The sequence below is a fragment of the Pelecanus crispus genome, chromosome 2 (assembly GCF_030463565.1).
Source record: "Pelecanus crispus isolate bPelCri1 chromosome 2, bPelCri1.pri, whole genome shotgun sequence".
NCBI classification, from domain to species: domain Eukaryota; kingdom Metazoa; phylum Chordata; class Aves; order Pelecaniformes; family Pelecanidae; genus Pelecanus; species Pelecanus crispus.
This window is the reverse complement of record NC_134644.1, coordinates 151,926,739-151,941,606: the sequence shown is the minus strand read 5'-3', so window position 1 is coordinate 151,941,606 and position 14,868 is coordinate 151,926,739. Positions and strand designations below refer to the sequence as shown.

General features: G+C 41.8%; 1 protein-coding gene across 1 annotated transcript in view; it reads right to left on the bottom strand.

Annotated features, from left to right (window-relative positions):
- Positions 1 to 14,868, bottom strand: part of GRHL2 (grainyhead like transcription factor 2) — a 53,593-nt gene that overhangs the window by 17,044 nt on the left and 21,681 nt on the right. The window contains 3 exon segments of the mRNA XM_075705363.1: positions 175 to 314; positions 402 to 489; positions 6,163 to 6,321. Of these exon segments, the coding sequence (XP_075561478.1) occupies positions 175 to 314; positions 402 to 489; positions 6,163 to 6,321 (387 nt within the window).

Below are 14,868 nucleotides of genomic sequence, written 5' to 3'. Positions count from 1 at the left end.
CACTTGTCTCTTGTAAGGTCTTTTTTAAGTGACTCACCAAGAGCTGCATTTACCAAAACAAAAGCCGAAACAAGCAGCCCCCAGGAACAGTGATTTATTTTCCTAAAACCTGTCTTGGCACACACGTGGCCAGCCAATGGGTGGGCACCAGCTTGTCTCATTATCATTTCCTACCTGTCCAGTTCTTTGCAGGTTTCCAAAGTGAACATCCGGTATGAAGAGAACTGGCTGGGAATCCAGGTCAGACATTGTTTTGAAGAAGGTGATATCACTCTTTTTTTGCAGAGGGAGTGCACTTAACTTTCCTTCAGCTGCTAGGAGGATCACAAAGCAACGTGGTTATGAGAGGAGGCATGTTAAGTGTGACTTAGCCCCAAACCAGAAAGGCCTGTCTTACTCACAGTTATTACACGAGGCTTGGGATGCCTGGCCTTTGCCTTTCTTCCTGTTCTGCTTCCTCTCTTCGTCTCGGATTTTCCTTTCTGCTCCCTGATGCAAAAAAGACAACCCACAGATATTATCCAAAGAGGAACCACTGTGAGCATTGTACCCTGCGATGCCTGGAACTACAGTGACAGATACATCAGAAATGCTGAAACAGAGACGGTTATCCCATTACAGATAAATCTGTCCAGCTTGTTGGGAACGTGCCAGCTTCGGATCAATCACCTGTGCCCGAAACTCAGGCTGGCACATCCAGCAGCCCCCAGGGCTGGAGACAGCAAGAAGAACATATCCACATGCTGGCTTGGAGGAGAGGGGATGGATGGCCCAGGCAGCATGCAGTCTGCAGCACTGCTGTTGCCACCACAACTTGTGCAAAGGGCATCCCAAGCCCAGCACCTCTGCGATGGACAGAGTGGTCAGGCCAAATACTTTTGTGTATGTACTGACGTAAAACACCTGCAGGATTGCTGTCGTCTTAGATCACGTCTGTGCTAAGCTTTTCCCTAAACTCTCCACCTTGTCTGGGGGTGGCATTGCTCCACTGTGGCCAGCTTTGTAGAGGCCTTTGAGATTTGCCAGTGCAAGAAGGCTACACTGACAGCTTGCCAACAGTACAAGGGCTCTTACAGAAAAATACAGGCATTTGAAACAGGGAGAAACCCTCCAGAAACTGGAAAGCAATGTAGCACTGTCTTATTAGGCCCCAGGAACTCCTGGGAAGTTGCAGGCTTCTGTTATGTAAATACACTCTCAAAAAGTTTAGAAAATAAAACTTGTTATTGACATAAAAAGCAGCAACACCTCCTTTGAAGTTCTCCTAATTTACTTTATAAATATGAATAGTCATGTTGTGAAGGGTATTAAAGATCCATATGCTCCCAGACAGTCAGCATGCAAAATTGAAGATTTTTTTCCAAATTAAAATTAGAAGTTTCTTCAATAGAAAGGGGGGAGGGAGGTAAGGAAAGCCAAAAATATCCACTCAAGATGGCAAAATTCACACATGAGCCAATGAACCAAGCTTGAAAAGAATGCAAGGGAAGATGTACTCCTGGCTGTGATCTATCAATAGATTTCCAGAGGTTGAAAGAGGTGGAGGAAGAAACAGCTCTTTAAAAAACATGAAGGTGTCTAACAGAAACACTGCCTCCAGACCCAAGTCCCAATCCAGTTGTCACTGACCTCAGCCACAGAAGCCAGGGGATTCAGAGTCGTGCCCTTATCAAAATGGTTTCTTGGGGTACATTTGTATCTTTAAAGGCCACCTGTTCTTTGGCAGAAGGGAACAAAAACATGCCTCACAGCCACTGCCCTGCAGAAGGCACATCCCCGAGAGCCCTGTGCTGCACAACGCGGTTCTGCCAGGCAGCCACAGCCCTACCTACCGCTCAGTGCTGCTGCTCCACTGCTCGCAGGTAGCGGGAGGAACCTGGAAAGTCATTTCGTACATGGCAGCAAGCATGAGTTTCCTCTCAGGAAAGCAGAAACTAGGGAGGACTCAGCCTTTTATACACAATAAAGAATATATGTTTTGCTGGTTTTTCTTTGATATTCTCTGTAACTATGAACTTGGTAAAGCTTCATAGCTTTGTCTTCATTCATTCACAGCAAGACACCTGCAAGTCCTCTGGGGTGTGGGCAATCTCTGAGGAGGCCAGCCATTCCCACCCGCCAGTGCTTATTTGTGCCACAGCCGCTTTACAAATGTGGCAACTGCAATACTCACAAAACTACCTACCAGCCCTTCTGAGCTAGGAGCACCCCACATGGCACAGTGCAGGGGCCAGCCAAGCCTACGTGATGTATGTCACTGTTGTAGGTACTGAGACGATGGACCACAATAAGATTTTTGTGTATCAGAGCATTTCTGCTGGACAGTTTTCACAGCTGAGCCATCGGACACATATCTAATAAATCAGAGTTTGTATATCTCTTCAGGACAGGAGAAGAAATAACCCTCTCACAAGGTACTATAAATTAGACTCTGACCAGTCAAATAATTGAATGAGTTTTTAATTTTTTCATCGATGTCTGGACTCTTGCATAAACGCAACGAGTACTTCTGCTACTAACCATTAGCAAAACGCAGCCTATGAATTTCAGCTGATTCAAAATACTTTTTTCCAAGTCTTCAGCTCATTTAAGCTTACGTCTTGCATTCTGGCTCCAGCCTAGCAAAGCTCTTACCATCATATGGACCACTCCCCTCACCATTATGAAGCTCATGTGTACACCTGTTTCTAGTTCAAGGCCAAAGCATTCCAAATCTGGTAGGACAGGCCCATAGACTTCAGCAGCCTTCTCTCTAAAGCTGAAGATTAATAGGCAATTAGAGTTGCTCAATACCCTATGATAATCCATTATTTCTATGACGATCCATACTAAAGACAAGAGGGCAGGAACCGCATATATTCCAAACAGCATGCAGTTTTTCAGAGTAAAGAAAACGGGATTAACTTATTTGATTTTGGAACAATGTTATGGTATTTTCCAAGTCAAATGCTTGCGCTTCTTTTCAGCAAGGCTAATCACATATAGAAAATCAAAATATCTCTGAATCCCCAGTTCCTTCATACACAGTGGCTAAAGCATCTTGCAGTATAGAAATATAAATAGGCCTGGTAGCAAGTTTCCCTGACAACCTACTTAAGGAATAAAAATTATATTCTCTTATCATAATGCAGCATCAATGATCTGCACATGATAAAAAAACTGCAAAGGCAGAGAGAATTAGCACTGAGAAAACAAGATGTGCACTGTAACGGTTGCTTTGAAGACTGCCTACTGGAAAATAAACAGGGACAAAAGACTGGAAAATGAATAGGGAGCAAGCACATGATTACAACCTTTGCAGCCTTTATCTCCATACATTCATGTCACAAAGCACACATTGGATATGAGTTGGTGTTGCTCTCTAATTTATATGTAAATGAATACTGAATTTAAGCAAATGCCTGAGTAAATACTAAAATATATATAATATGTACCACTTGGCTAAATGCAGTTTTATTTCTTCAGGGACACTCTTTCCACAACAGCTATGCTGTGTTTCAGCTGGAGGACATTAATTTATCAGCAAACGTTTTTCTTAAAAACTGGACACCTCTACCTGTGATTTATCTAACATAATGTACAAACATGTCTACTGGTCCTAAAGAGGCACCATCACTGCAGAAAAAACATGTGTAAGAACACCATCAGGCACAGAACCATTTTTTTCTTCCACGTTTCAAACTGAGATACATTTCATCACTTAGGCGGGAGGAATTTACTGTGCAGCTCCTCTGATCCAGATGATTGTAATACACCAGGCACTTTTCTCATCAGCTTCTCTTTAAGATTGTCAGACTGGGGCATAACGGTGCAATTCACATTTTTAAAATGCATCAAAATTATTATATGTTTGCTGCTTTTTTTTAAATGACCCTGTAATACTTCTTTAACTGATCATGACAAAGGGGTGGGCAACAATGGTCTCAGCTTCACAGCCTTTCCCAAACAGGCAGCAAACCCTGCCCTTGTCACTAGAGGGCGAGTCACAGAGAAACTGAGCCAAGGACCCTCCACTTCGCACCGCCTCAACCAGCGCCAGGGTTTATTTTGGCATAGAATCATAGAATCGTTTAGGTTGGAAAAGACCTTTAAGATCATCCAGTCCAACCATTAACCTACACTACCAAGTCCACACTAAACCAATCAAGGGTAGATCTTGGAAAGATGAGGGTACCCAGCCCCACCAGCTACCTTCCTCTGAGCACAACGAATTCTCCCAGTGCTACCAGCAAGTGGAAATTCTCCAACCATTTATTTACTTACAAAAGCACCATGACAAATGGATACAGCAGCGTGAGGAGAGAAGCAGGCCTCAGTCTCCATCCAAGTAACAATTAGCACGAACTGTCATGTGAATTGACCTTGATAATTTTCATTCATTTTCATTCATTCAACTCATTTTCAGCCCAGCATTAAGTTAAAAAGCTCTGTGTGTGTGTATGCATGTATACATTTATATTATACAGATATATATCCCATTATCAATACCCTTGAGCCCTCCAGTTCCCACTTCAATATAGTTTTGATGTGGGTAACATTTTAACTACCCCTGTGATCTTTTCTTCTACTTTGAGACAGTTTTGATTAAAAGACTCAACATCCATTTCCTGCTTTCTAGTCTGCATATTTGAAGTACCAATTAAGCCAATAGATGCAATGAACATGTATTATTCAAAATCTCCACCAGTTGTGTCTTCAGGTCACCCTTGATGAGTTTGTGCTCTGAATTTCCTTCCCTTCTTCAAATAATTCAGATTTTTCTAATTGCTTTTCAAAAACAGGCAGATGAAAACAACTTGTTACTTTGATATTTACTGAGCTTTTAACATCCAGCTGTAGCTTCAAATCTCTAAATATTTGACATTCAAAGTTACAATTAAAAGTGTAACATTTTGACTGCAAGAAGACCTCAGTGCATACATTTACATTCATTACTATCAAACTTTTTGCTCCACTAACACAACTGACTGATCAGCTCTCAAGATCCCATTGTCAAGACAGCAACAAGGGAATGAGCTGAAAAGGGGGAAGGAGCAGCAGCACAGAGACCTGGAACAGTTGAACTCTTACCCTTCCATTAAAAAGTTAATGTTACGTATTGCCTGGAGCATGGCCTTTTGCCTTTCTATTCCTGCCTGTAAGACAGCAAGACTAATTTGGATAAATTTCTGAGTCACTTAAATAGATGTAGGCTCCTGAATCCCTGAACCTGACTAGAATCCAGCCATCAGCTCCACCTGGAAGATCTTTCCCAGCAGGGTTAAAGTCATCAGCTGACAGATGTTAAACACAACTGAAACGTGGTCACGCTCACATCTAAGAATCATCACTGAGATAACATTTCTGAGCAACTGTTTCTACTCAGTGATATACACAGCTGACCATGACACTATCAGACTCATTAAGCCATGATATATGTTTTGGTGCTGAAAAATCTTACCAATTCTCACAAAGGAGTGAGGAAACCCACTGTAAAACAACCAAATTTTGCAAAAGGAGGAGTGAGCAAAAAAAGGGAAAAAAAATAATGGTTACTGAACTACAAAATGGGAACGGCTAATATATTTTTGCAGTTTGCTTTCAGTAAGAAAATGCTAGCAACATAAAAGTCTCATTGAAGCTTCCAAAATAACGGTTTGTTATTTTGGGGGAAAAAAAACATCAGCTGCATCACTGGGATGTGGTGTTTTCCACTGTACCATAAAAGAGAGCTTAGCAGGCCTTTCTGAAAAGTGCATTTCTCTATCAGAGAGCTCTCCACAAAGTTTACACATTACTTATCCTGGCTGTTAGAGCCAGAAGGGATAACACCATCAGACTGGCACTTGTGTGAGTCAGCACTGACCTTCCAAGTAGAGATCTTTATGTTTGTGCTTTCCATAACTTTTTTGATATTTCTGTATCATGACCTATAACATGCTATCCTTAAACAGTCCAACTATTGCTCACAAGCTGAGGAATCAGGGCCAAGAAGGCTGCAAAGCAGTAAAATAATTACACGATAATCTGTTAGATTTGTGATATAGCTGGTCCAAATTCTACCATGAAACACAACTCTTCAGGAAAAGAAAAAAAAATATTTAATTAGGTCTAAAATACAGCAATAATAAACTGTCTAACAAGGTTCCTCCTCCATCCATGGTAATTATGCTTTCCACTTACCTTGTCACAAAAAACCTTGATCTGGCAGTAGGCTCGGTGGATGGGTTTATTGCTGCGGTTGTTGTAGCTGTATGTATCAATCTGGATCATCAAAGGAAGCCCTTTTACTCCTTTTTGTGAGGAGAAGTCTGTGCTCAAGCAATTCACTGTGATGAAAATCTGTGTGCCAGAGAGATTATTTTTAAAATGTGGTGCAAACAACTACTAAACTTCTGGAAACACATGGCAACAAATGGGAAAATAAAAGCAGATCCCCCCCCCCCAAAAAATTAATTCAGCTATGATCCACACTCTGGCAATTCATGCATTTATTCTCCACTTCTGTCCTAAGTCCAGGAAAGATGCTTCCATGCTGGGAAGAAGGACAATCTTTTAAGGCATGTATCGGTGCTTCAGTTTGGATCAGGAGCTCATGTTCGAAGTGAATCATTTGATTGTCCCAACTTACTGTGCTTTGGTTCACACCAGAGAGCTCAGAGTGCATGAGCTGGATACTTTTTGGAAGAGCCAGACCAGAAGATGTGTCCTAGGAGCATACCTGACATGCTCTAGCTTCTAATGGTTGCTCCATCTGTGGGAACTACCTAAAGATAATATGAGATAAAACCTTCCAAAATGTGTCTCATGTGGATGTCAGGTCTTTAGCCCTGAGTTGTTTCACTCTGCAAACCTGCTCTGTATGTTTGCACTATTTGTTAATATAGACATAGCAAGATCATCTTGCATTGTTCTTTTCCAGCCGTCTTTTGGTCCGGCTTGCTCTTCTGACAGCTCACAGTGTGGCGAAAGATAAGTCCTACCCTTTTTTTTTATTTTACAAATTTTCTTCACACTCTCATCAGCAGTACCCCATCCTTCATCCCATCAACAGATACTCCTGATCTTCACTTTAAGGGTCCTTCACTGTCTGTCTTCAATTTCAAAAATGCATCTCATCCTGTCTTTCAAACTGGGAGGGAGTTTCTCAAACATCTATAGAACTACACCCTATCTCTTCTCAAAAGTCCCCGTCGCCACGTAGCATCCACGCAACTTGACACTGCCCTTGGTTCCTGGCGAGCCATGCCTGCCTTTGCTTCAGAAACCCATCTCGTGCTTTCCTTCCACATCCACTTACACCTGTTGATAGCCACTAGTCACCTCCTGCCCTCCAACCTCCATCAGTACTAAGGAACAAGGTTTGCCTCATCTGCCACATGTTTGTACAGCACCTGGCAGATGGGTCTCCCAAAGACTATTTTGATGCAAAGCAAGCTGTAATCATGAACTGAAATATCACTGGTTATCTTTCAGTCAGGACAGTGTGCTTGCAACTTGAGAGATGAAACTGGATTAAAAACCCAATTGCTATTCCCAGTGATGAATATGTGCATTACATATTATTTTGGGCCAATTATTTATTGACCTGATTCTACTTTTCACTTTTCCTCAGTTTAAAAAACAACAACAAAACCCCGAAACCGTGAACTAAGGAAAAGGACAGAGTATTTGCTGAACCAGGAGGATGTGAAACCTGCTCCAGCAGAATGACCACACTCGGGAAGGAAGAGATCTGCAGGGTGTCTCAAACAGACCTGATGCACACCTCGCCAGGCAGAGTAGAGGCCAACAGGCCTCTGGGGTCTGGAAGGATTCGGGAAGGGAGAGCATGAAGGAACCCCTCCCTGATCCATAAGCAGGGGAAAAAAAAATAGTTTGAGTGACCAGAATACTAACATCCCTAACAGAAAGGCAGCTGAGAATAGAGAAAGGGTCCTCTGGTAGGACTGGTGGGGGATACTTTACCCTAATGGCAGAAGTTAACATTATAGTCAGGCTTTTTATGATGGAGCCAGAGCAGCTTGTTTGCCTGACTGAGCTAATGGCACCTCTGCGTTTCTGCTTCTGATTGTATCACAGAGCTGCATTTACAAATGAAATAGTTGAACTTTAACTGCAGAGAGAGGAGGGAGGCGGGGAAGGGCCCTAGGTGAAACTCTGATTTTGAAGCTGATAGCGTTATTTCTGTTTCAAATTACAACTTGGTCTCCTCCAGCTCCAAATGTAAGTGTGGATACTGGTGCATATGCCTTTGAAATATGACGGCCTGAATTTTCATTTGCCTTCAGACTCCTACAGTGTCAGGGCAATGCTTTAAAGTATGTGTGAACACAGAGCAGCAGAATGAGGTCTGGCATAAAACAGAGACTGGCCTTGCTATATTTTAGCCCATACTTCTGCACAGGGATTTTCCAAACTGTACATTAAAATGTGAGAGGGGACGTGCAGGCTTTGCATCTACCCAGCAGTTTGTGCATCTACCACCTTTGCTGCACACTCAGCTGAGAAGTAAAAAAAGACCTTGTCCCACCTTAATCAAATACATACACTATGTGTCATCTCTTCAGCTGCCTCCAGAAACACAGAGCACAGTAGGACCGGCTGGGGAAGACAGACTTGAATGTTTCAAGAGTCCCCATACAGCAATAACAGATTATTCAGCATGAATAATAGATTGATGCTGTAAGATTCAATACCCTTGTCCTGACACTGTAATACATCAGGATGCCTCTGAGGAGCAATGACTGTACGTTCATGCGCATGAAGTGTACTATACTTTCTGTCATAGCATTTGCACCTCGTAGATAGACAGATAGATTCAAATTAACACAGATCACTTATTTTTGGGAAAATTTTCTGTCTCTACACAATCTTCTATTAGCTTTCCTGTAAAGCACAACACTGACTTTGGATTTGGAAACATGGGAGGTATGCAGAGGGAAGGGGAAGAGGGTGTAAGTTGTGTTACTTGAGTTGATTTTAAGGCTTTTTTTCTTTGCATGACTGAACATTTGCACTAGTTTTAACACCGTGGTGCAGCAGGCTGCTGTGGTGAACAGGACCTGGGGAACCGTCTGGACAGTCCCCTTCTGTCTGCCCCTGCTCTGACCAGAAACCTTCGCCTCCCTGAGGCAGTGGCTGAGGAATGCCACCTGCTCCAAGCAGCAATGATTTTACCCACCTGTCCAAGCACAGCCTGCTTTGCCCTTTACAGCTCTCATCTTTCCCTCCTCTGTGGCTTCTGTCTGTAATGCAGCTACTCCCACTCTCAATGAGACAAGGAGCAAAACAACCCCAAGGGCAGCCACAGAACATGAAGTCCCATTCTACCTCTCTTGGAAGACACCCAGGTTTAAGATCCTCCTTGCTCTGGTCTCTTGCATAGCACTTACATGGTTAGAAAGTGTAGAGTTAAGCAGAAATGACAGTAGCAGCAGTAGAAATCACTGGGTTTTTTTTCCCCTGGGGCCCTGTCTACACTTGACTTAGAACTATTTTAATGGATGTGACTACGGCTGTACCTGAATTCATTTACAAACCTTTTTTTTCCTGTGCAAACTGGATTTTAGCAATGTTTTGCTATCATGAACAAGTTTGGGTTGTCGTTATAGTGATGTCTTTTTTTTTTTTTTTAATGTCAGCATATCTTAGATTAGAGCAATTAATGATAGAGTTCCACCCATCTAGTCTCCAGCTCAGGCATGCCACTGGCAATGAAAAACTAATTTGGAGAAACATTTGGTGCCTGAGAAAGTTTCAAAAGTGGCCTAAGATAATGACAACTCTTCTGTTTGTTATAGAGTATGTCTAGAAAAAGCACTCTCTCTTTCAGGGAAGGTGCTCCTCCACAGTGTAGCTGTTATTATGTGAATTACTGGCTGTTTGTTAAACACTGCAGCATAATTAGTGATGTACAAGACACAAACACAGTAACCTGCCTTAAGAGAAAGCAAGGCTCAGAAACGCATTTCCCCTTTTATCATTTAAACCAGCCAACATGACTCCTGCTGCGGTCTCTCAGCTTATACACTTTAAAGGTCTGCAGTTATGAAACCTCTAATATAAGCCTTTTATTACTATTTACATTTCTGGCTCTAATCACCTCAGAAAGAGCCAAGAGCAGAAGGGAGGGAAGAGTGTGTTATAACACAAAATCAGAAACGTAAAGCAATTTCTCTACTGAATACATAGGGGCAATACATAGAATCTATGCTGGGGTGATGGGTCTTTACAGAATCCTGTTTTAAAGGGGTTCATCCCTCTGGACTGTAACAACAAAGAGTTAAATACCTTGTCTCTTAAATGACTAACATCAATCCCATCATTCCTCATATACACAGAAAGTGTGGTTTTATAGTTTCTCCTGCCAGCCGTTACCTTATAAATCCCATACAAAGGTAAGACCTTTGTTTTATTTCAATACAAATGTCTCCAGCAAATGTTTACACTACTCTTTTGAAGCTTCCTCAACCCACACCACACCCCAGCAACTACATAAAAATGCCATTTGCCTTGAATCCCAGACGCGTACTTACTGAACCATTTGTATACACTGAAATTTCGACATTATTTGCTACCACAGTTTAACTCTTCTTTAATATACACATGTGTGTGTGCATGCATGATGTATATATATTAAAAATATATATATGCAAGCATACACACACAGACATGGTTTATTAAACCAGTTGCCAAGTCTAATCCTACATAATTTCTGGTACTAATTCCCCCAACTAAAGTATCTTCCTCCAACCTTTAAATTTTGAGAGTAGAGAAAATATTAATTTCCTCCCTAGTGAAACAAATTTTGATCTAAGTTAGGAAGGTAATTAATAATTAAGAACAAAATAATTTTTATACTAGTGAGTAAGTATTGCTAGCAATGTTAAAGAAATATGGATTGTCACAATAAAAATCACCGATAGACTGTGCTGCTCTGTCAGCTTGATTTTACAGTTGTGCCCACTGGAATCATAGCTCACTTTGGCCCACTATGTCTAAGAACCTAATCCTGCAAATCACTCACTCATTGAAAACACAGCTTATTACTGTATGGTCTATGCCAAAACTCATTAAATAACTGGAAAGGTTCCCAGAGGCTTCAGCATGCTTTGGATTAAAGATCTACATTTCAGTTAAATATAGCAGGACAATGATTGCACGCAAGTATACACAACAACTGCACAGCACACAACTACTGTATACACCAAAAAACCTGTGCCAGCACCTGCCTGAATAACATATAGAATCATCTGCCAACATGTCTGTTTACCGCATGGCCAAGTTGCAGTGCTTTGCAGAAATCAGTAATTTCTTGATATCACTGAAAAGTATTTTTTGACTGCTTTAAGATGACTTTTTTCTTTAGTAACTGTTCACTGAAGCCACACCTTTGAATTTAATTAAAAAGTATTTTCCATAAAAATACACAACTAATGTGTTGTTTCAGAAGTAACACCATCCTAACCATTTTAAATTAGCAAAGTATTAATGAGAGAGAAGGCGTATCTCAAAGAGTTTATGACAGATACTCTCCTTTGACCAGGCGAATTCTGGTTCTTATATTTCTTGCAAACTAAGCAATAAGACTGCAAGCAGGCAGATGTATGCCTATCAGAAAGGAAGCTGAGCTCTCTGTTCAAAAGCCTCCACTAGAACTTTGTCAATCAGCCAGATGCTGCAGCAAAATCTTCTGTAGGGCAACAGCAAGGCAACTACCTACCTTCTAGCATATTATAAAAAGACTTATAAAAGATGGTTAAAAAGTCAGCCAGTTCTTGTTAATTGTTGTTTGTTTCCTCACCTTTTTCGAAAGTACTCCTTTAAAAATACCAAACATAGCATTCAGGTTCAACCAAAGGGAGCCAACAAATCACCTTGCCCATAAATGTTTCATATTTATGTATATAGAAGTAAATACAGGAGCGAAACAAAGATGGATTGTACAAAAACCGTTCTTCACTTCCTACCTCTGCTTCTTTACTGCACAGTATTTTTGTCTCAAGGAAGCACAGGAAGAGTTTGATGTGGCTGTAGACCCTTCCCCTCATTTCCCTATATCCTGCTCTGAACCACAAGCCCCATGGTGACCTCTAGACAACGGCCCCAGCAGAAAAGAATGTTGTTCTAGAAAAAGGAAAGGATGTGCCAGGCCCAACTCTGCTCTGCCAGAAGGCAAGGGGACTGCTGTTGTCAACTAGATACAGCAGAAGAAACGCTAGTGGAGTGGTTTCTGACATTGGTGCTTTTCCCTTAGTCCACGGAAAGCAGTGGTGAGATTATTCAACAGCTCAACACGTGCAGTACAAGGTTCCCTCTTTCATTGACTTGTTCTGTCAAGCAGCCATCAGAAGACGAGGGACTGAGCACAAGGAGCTGGAGCCAACACCGCAGTTCCCTTCACACTACTGAGGTGACAAAGAAAGGCCTCGGCCTGTACTCTCTGAATGCCTATTTCTTCCACATAAGATCCAACTGAGAAGCTGCCTTACAAACCCTTAGCAGACTCACTGTTAACAGGCAGATTCTGACTGTCACACCCGCACTGTTATACCCTCATCCTGAAGGGCTTTCCAGGAGGAGGGTACTGCTCTGCTTGCATGTGGGACGAGAAATCTGGCTTTAAATCAGCTGCCCTCCAGGTGGAGTAGGAAAGTGAGAAATCTGATGCTCCAGATACGTCTTCCTAGATGCAGGTTCAGTCTCCAAGGAGAGACAGGGACATTTGGTTAGGTGATTTCTGCTGCTTCTGTTTGATTTTTCAAGATTGCTCCCCTGTGCACTTCCAACAACCGGTCTGTTTTCTTTATTTCTTCCCGGGCCAGTAGAGCGCTTCATCACATCACATCTCAGAGGCCCTGGAAAGAACTGCTCTGTGCCGCTTTTGTCTGACTCAGAAGAGAAAGGTCTTTGTGCCTGTGAGGTTAGTTTTAATCTTGAAATTGTGGTGAAAAGGGAAAACAACACTGAGCAGAAACAATGGAGCCAGTTTAAAGATCATCATTCAAAAAGCTTAAGGAGAGTCTGTAATTAGGCCTTGAAATTCTTCATCTCTTTTGGATGAGGTAATTGCTGGAGAAAAAGCAGCCTTCGGTGACGTGCCTCGGAGTCCACAGCTTTCAAACACTGCAGGGGCATCCTATGGGAATCCCCAGACCCAGCGCAACTGGTTATTGCATTAGATTCTCCAACAAGATCAAGCATGTGGATACGTGTACATGTGTGCAGGAGAGGGAAACACTTCAGTGCACGATGATAAGCTTTCAGGTACAACCTGATTTATGCTTGATAGCCCAATACCAAATCATGTGATGAATCCTCTTACTTTTATCAATACATTTGCAGTTCAAGCTCCTAAAAGATCACATATTTGATAACTACTCCCAAAAATAAATATGCACGAGTCAATTTGTATTTTAATGACTACTTCCTGCAGAAATACAAGTGGCTTTCTTAAATTTCACTCCTGACACTTTTTTAATCCAGCAACAATAAAAGAGTCATTATTTTAAAATCTTACTATGTTATATTCCCAGTGATCATTACGAGAGTTGTGTTCTTAATGTTCTGGCACCCAAGGCAGGAGCAATGTGACTGGTGTGAGATTAGAACAAAACGGCTGGGGATAACACCCGACACTAGTGGATATGACTTTCTTGCTCCTAGATCAACATGGTGTCTTGCTAATTCTGGCTTGCAGCTGCAAAAGCAAGTGTGCTAAAGAACTGGTAGCCCTGGCAATAGGGACGGTAGTTGCCAGGGGGAGGAAGAGATAAGACTGCCATGCACTAGCCCTGGTAGTGCTTCTGTAAAGGTCCTTGGGAAAGTCCATCATGGTGGAGATTCCAAATCTGTATTTGCTGTATTTGCTTGCATAATGATCGCACGCACACAACGGTCATCTGTTGTGACTGCAGAGGACAACATACCGCTGTATTTTGAAATGAAATTCCATAATAGGGGAATATGTTGGGGCGGTGAGAATGTAATCATTACATGAGTAAACATAGCACCATTAGCAACTGGGCCAAGTACAACTCTGTTTACCAAGGCCAGGTTTTAAAAGACCTAGGTGGTTTTCAGAACTATTGTCTTTTCTTTAGTTGCTCTATTCTTTTAAAATGTGCATCAGAGATGAAAATCCCTGTTATTACAAACCTCAGCACCTTCAGTCAGCAAGTCAGGACAGTGAGTGTTAATGTCTCACAGGATTCACTCACTCGATGCAATCTCTCTAACGCTCTGTTAGAAATGCAGTGGGGAATTGTGCATGAAAATGTCTCTGTATGTGAAAGATCCTTAGCATTACGTGAACATTGGGCAGTTTGTATTCAACATGAAAACAGTATCAGGAGTTTGCTAAGCTCAACAATGTTTGCTGTTTATTATTTCTACATCCCCGAGAGTCCCACATTACCCCCACTCATTGTACACAGCCTATTTCCCTTGTTGTTTGCTTTCTGGGAGCCAACTTCTTATAATTACCGGCAGCTTTTCATTTCTCCTACACTAGTCCGTGCAGCTGAAACACTCTGCCACCCTTTGGATAACCTTATCTATAAGAAACTTGTTAAGGTGTTCTGCTGTCCTGGCTTATAGATCTACTGTAGCAGTCACATCCCCAAATGCAAAACCCCATGTCTGAGGGTACTTGACCATTTAAAAAAAAAAGAAAGAAAGAAAGAAAGAATGCAGCAGTCCTCAAAAATACGTTCATTCCCAATTGCAAGGACAGTCTGTGCAACACTATAAAAAATAACAGCACAAACACATGGGAAGACATAGTCTAGCTTTCAGAATATTGATTATTGGAGATGTTAAGAGTGTAGAAAGGAAGTTGATAATTTAGAGAAAGAAAACATTCACCTTGTGTCCCACAATGACTTT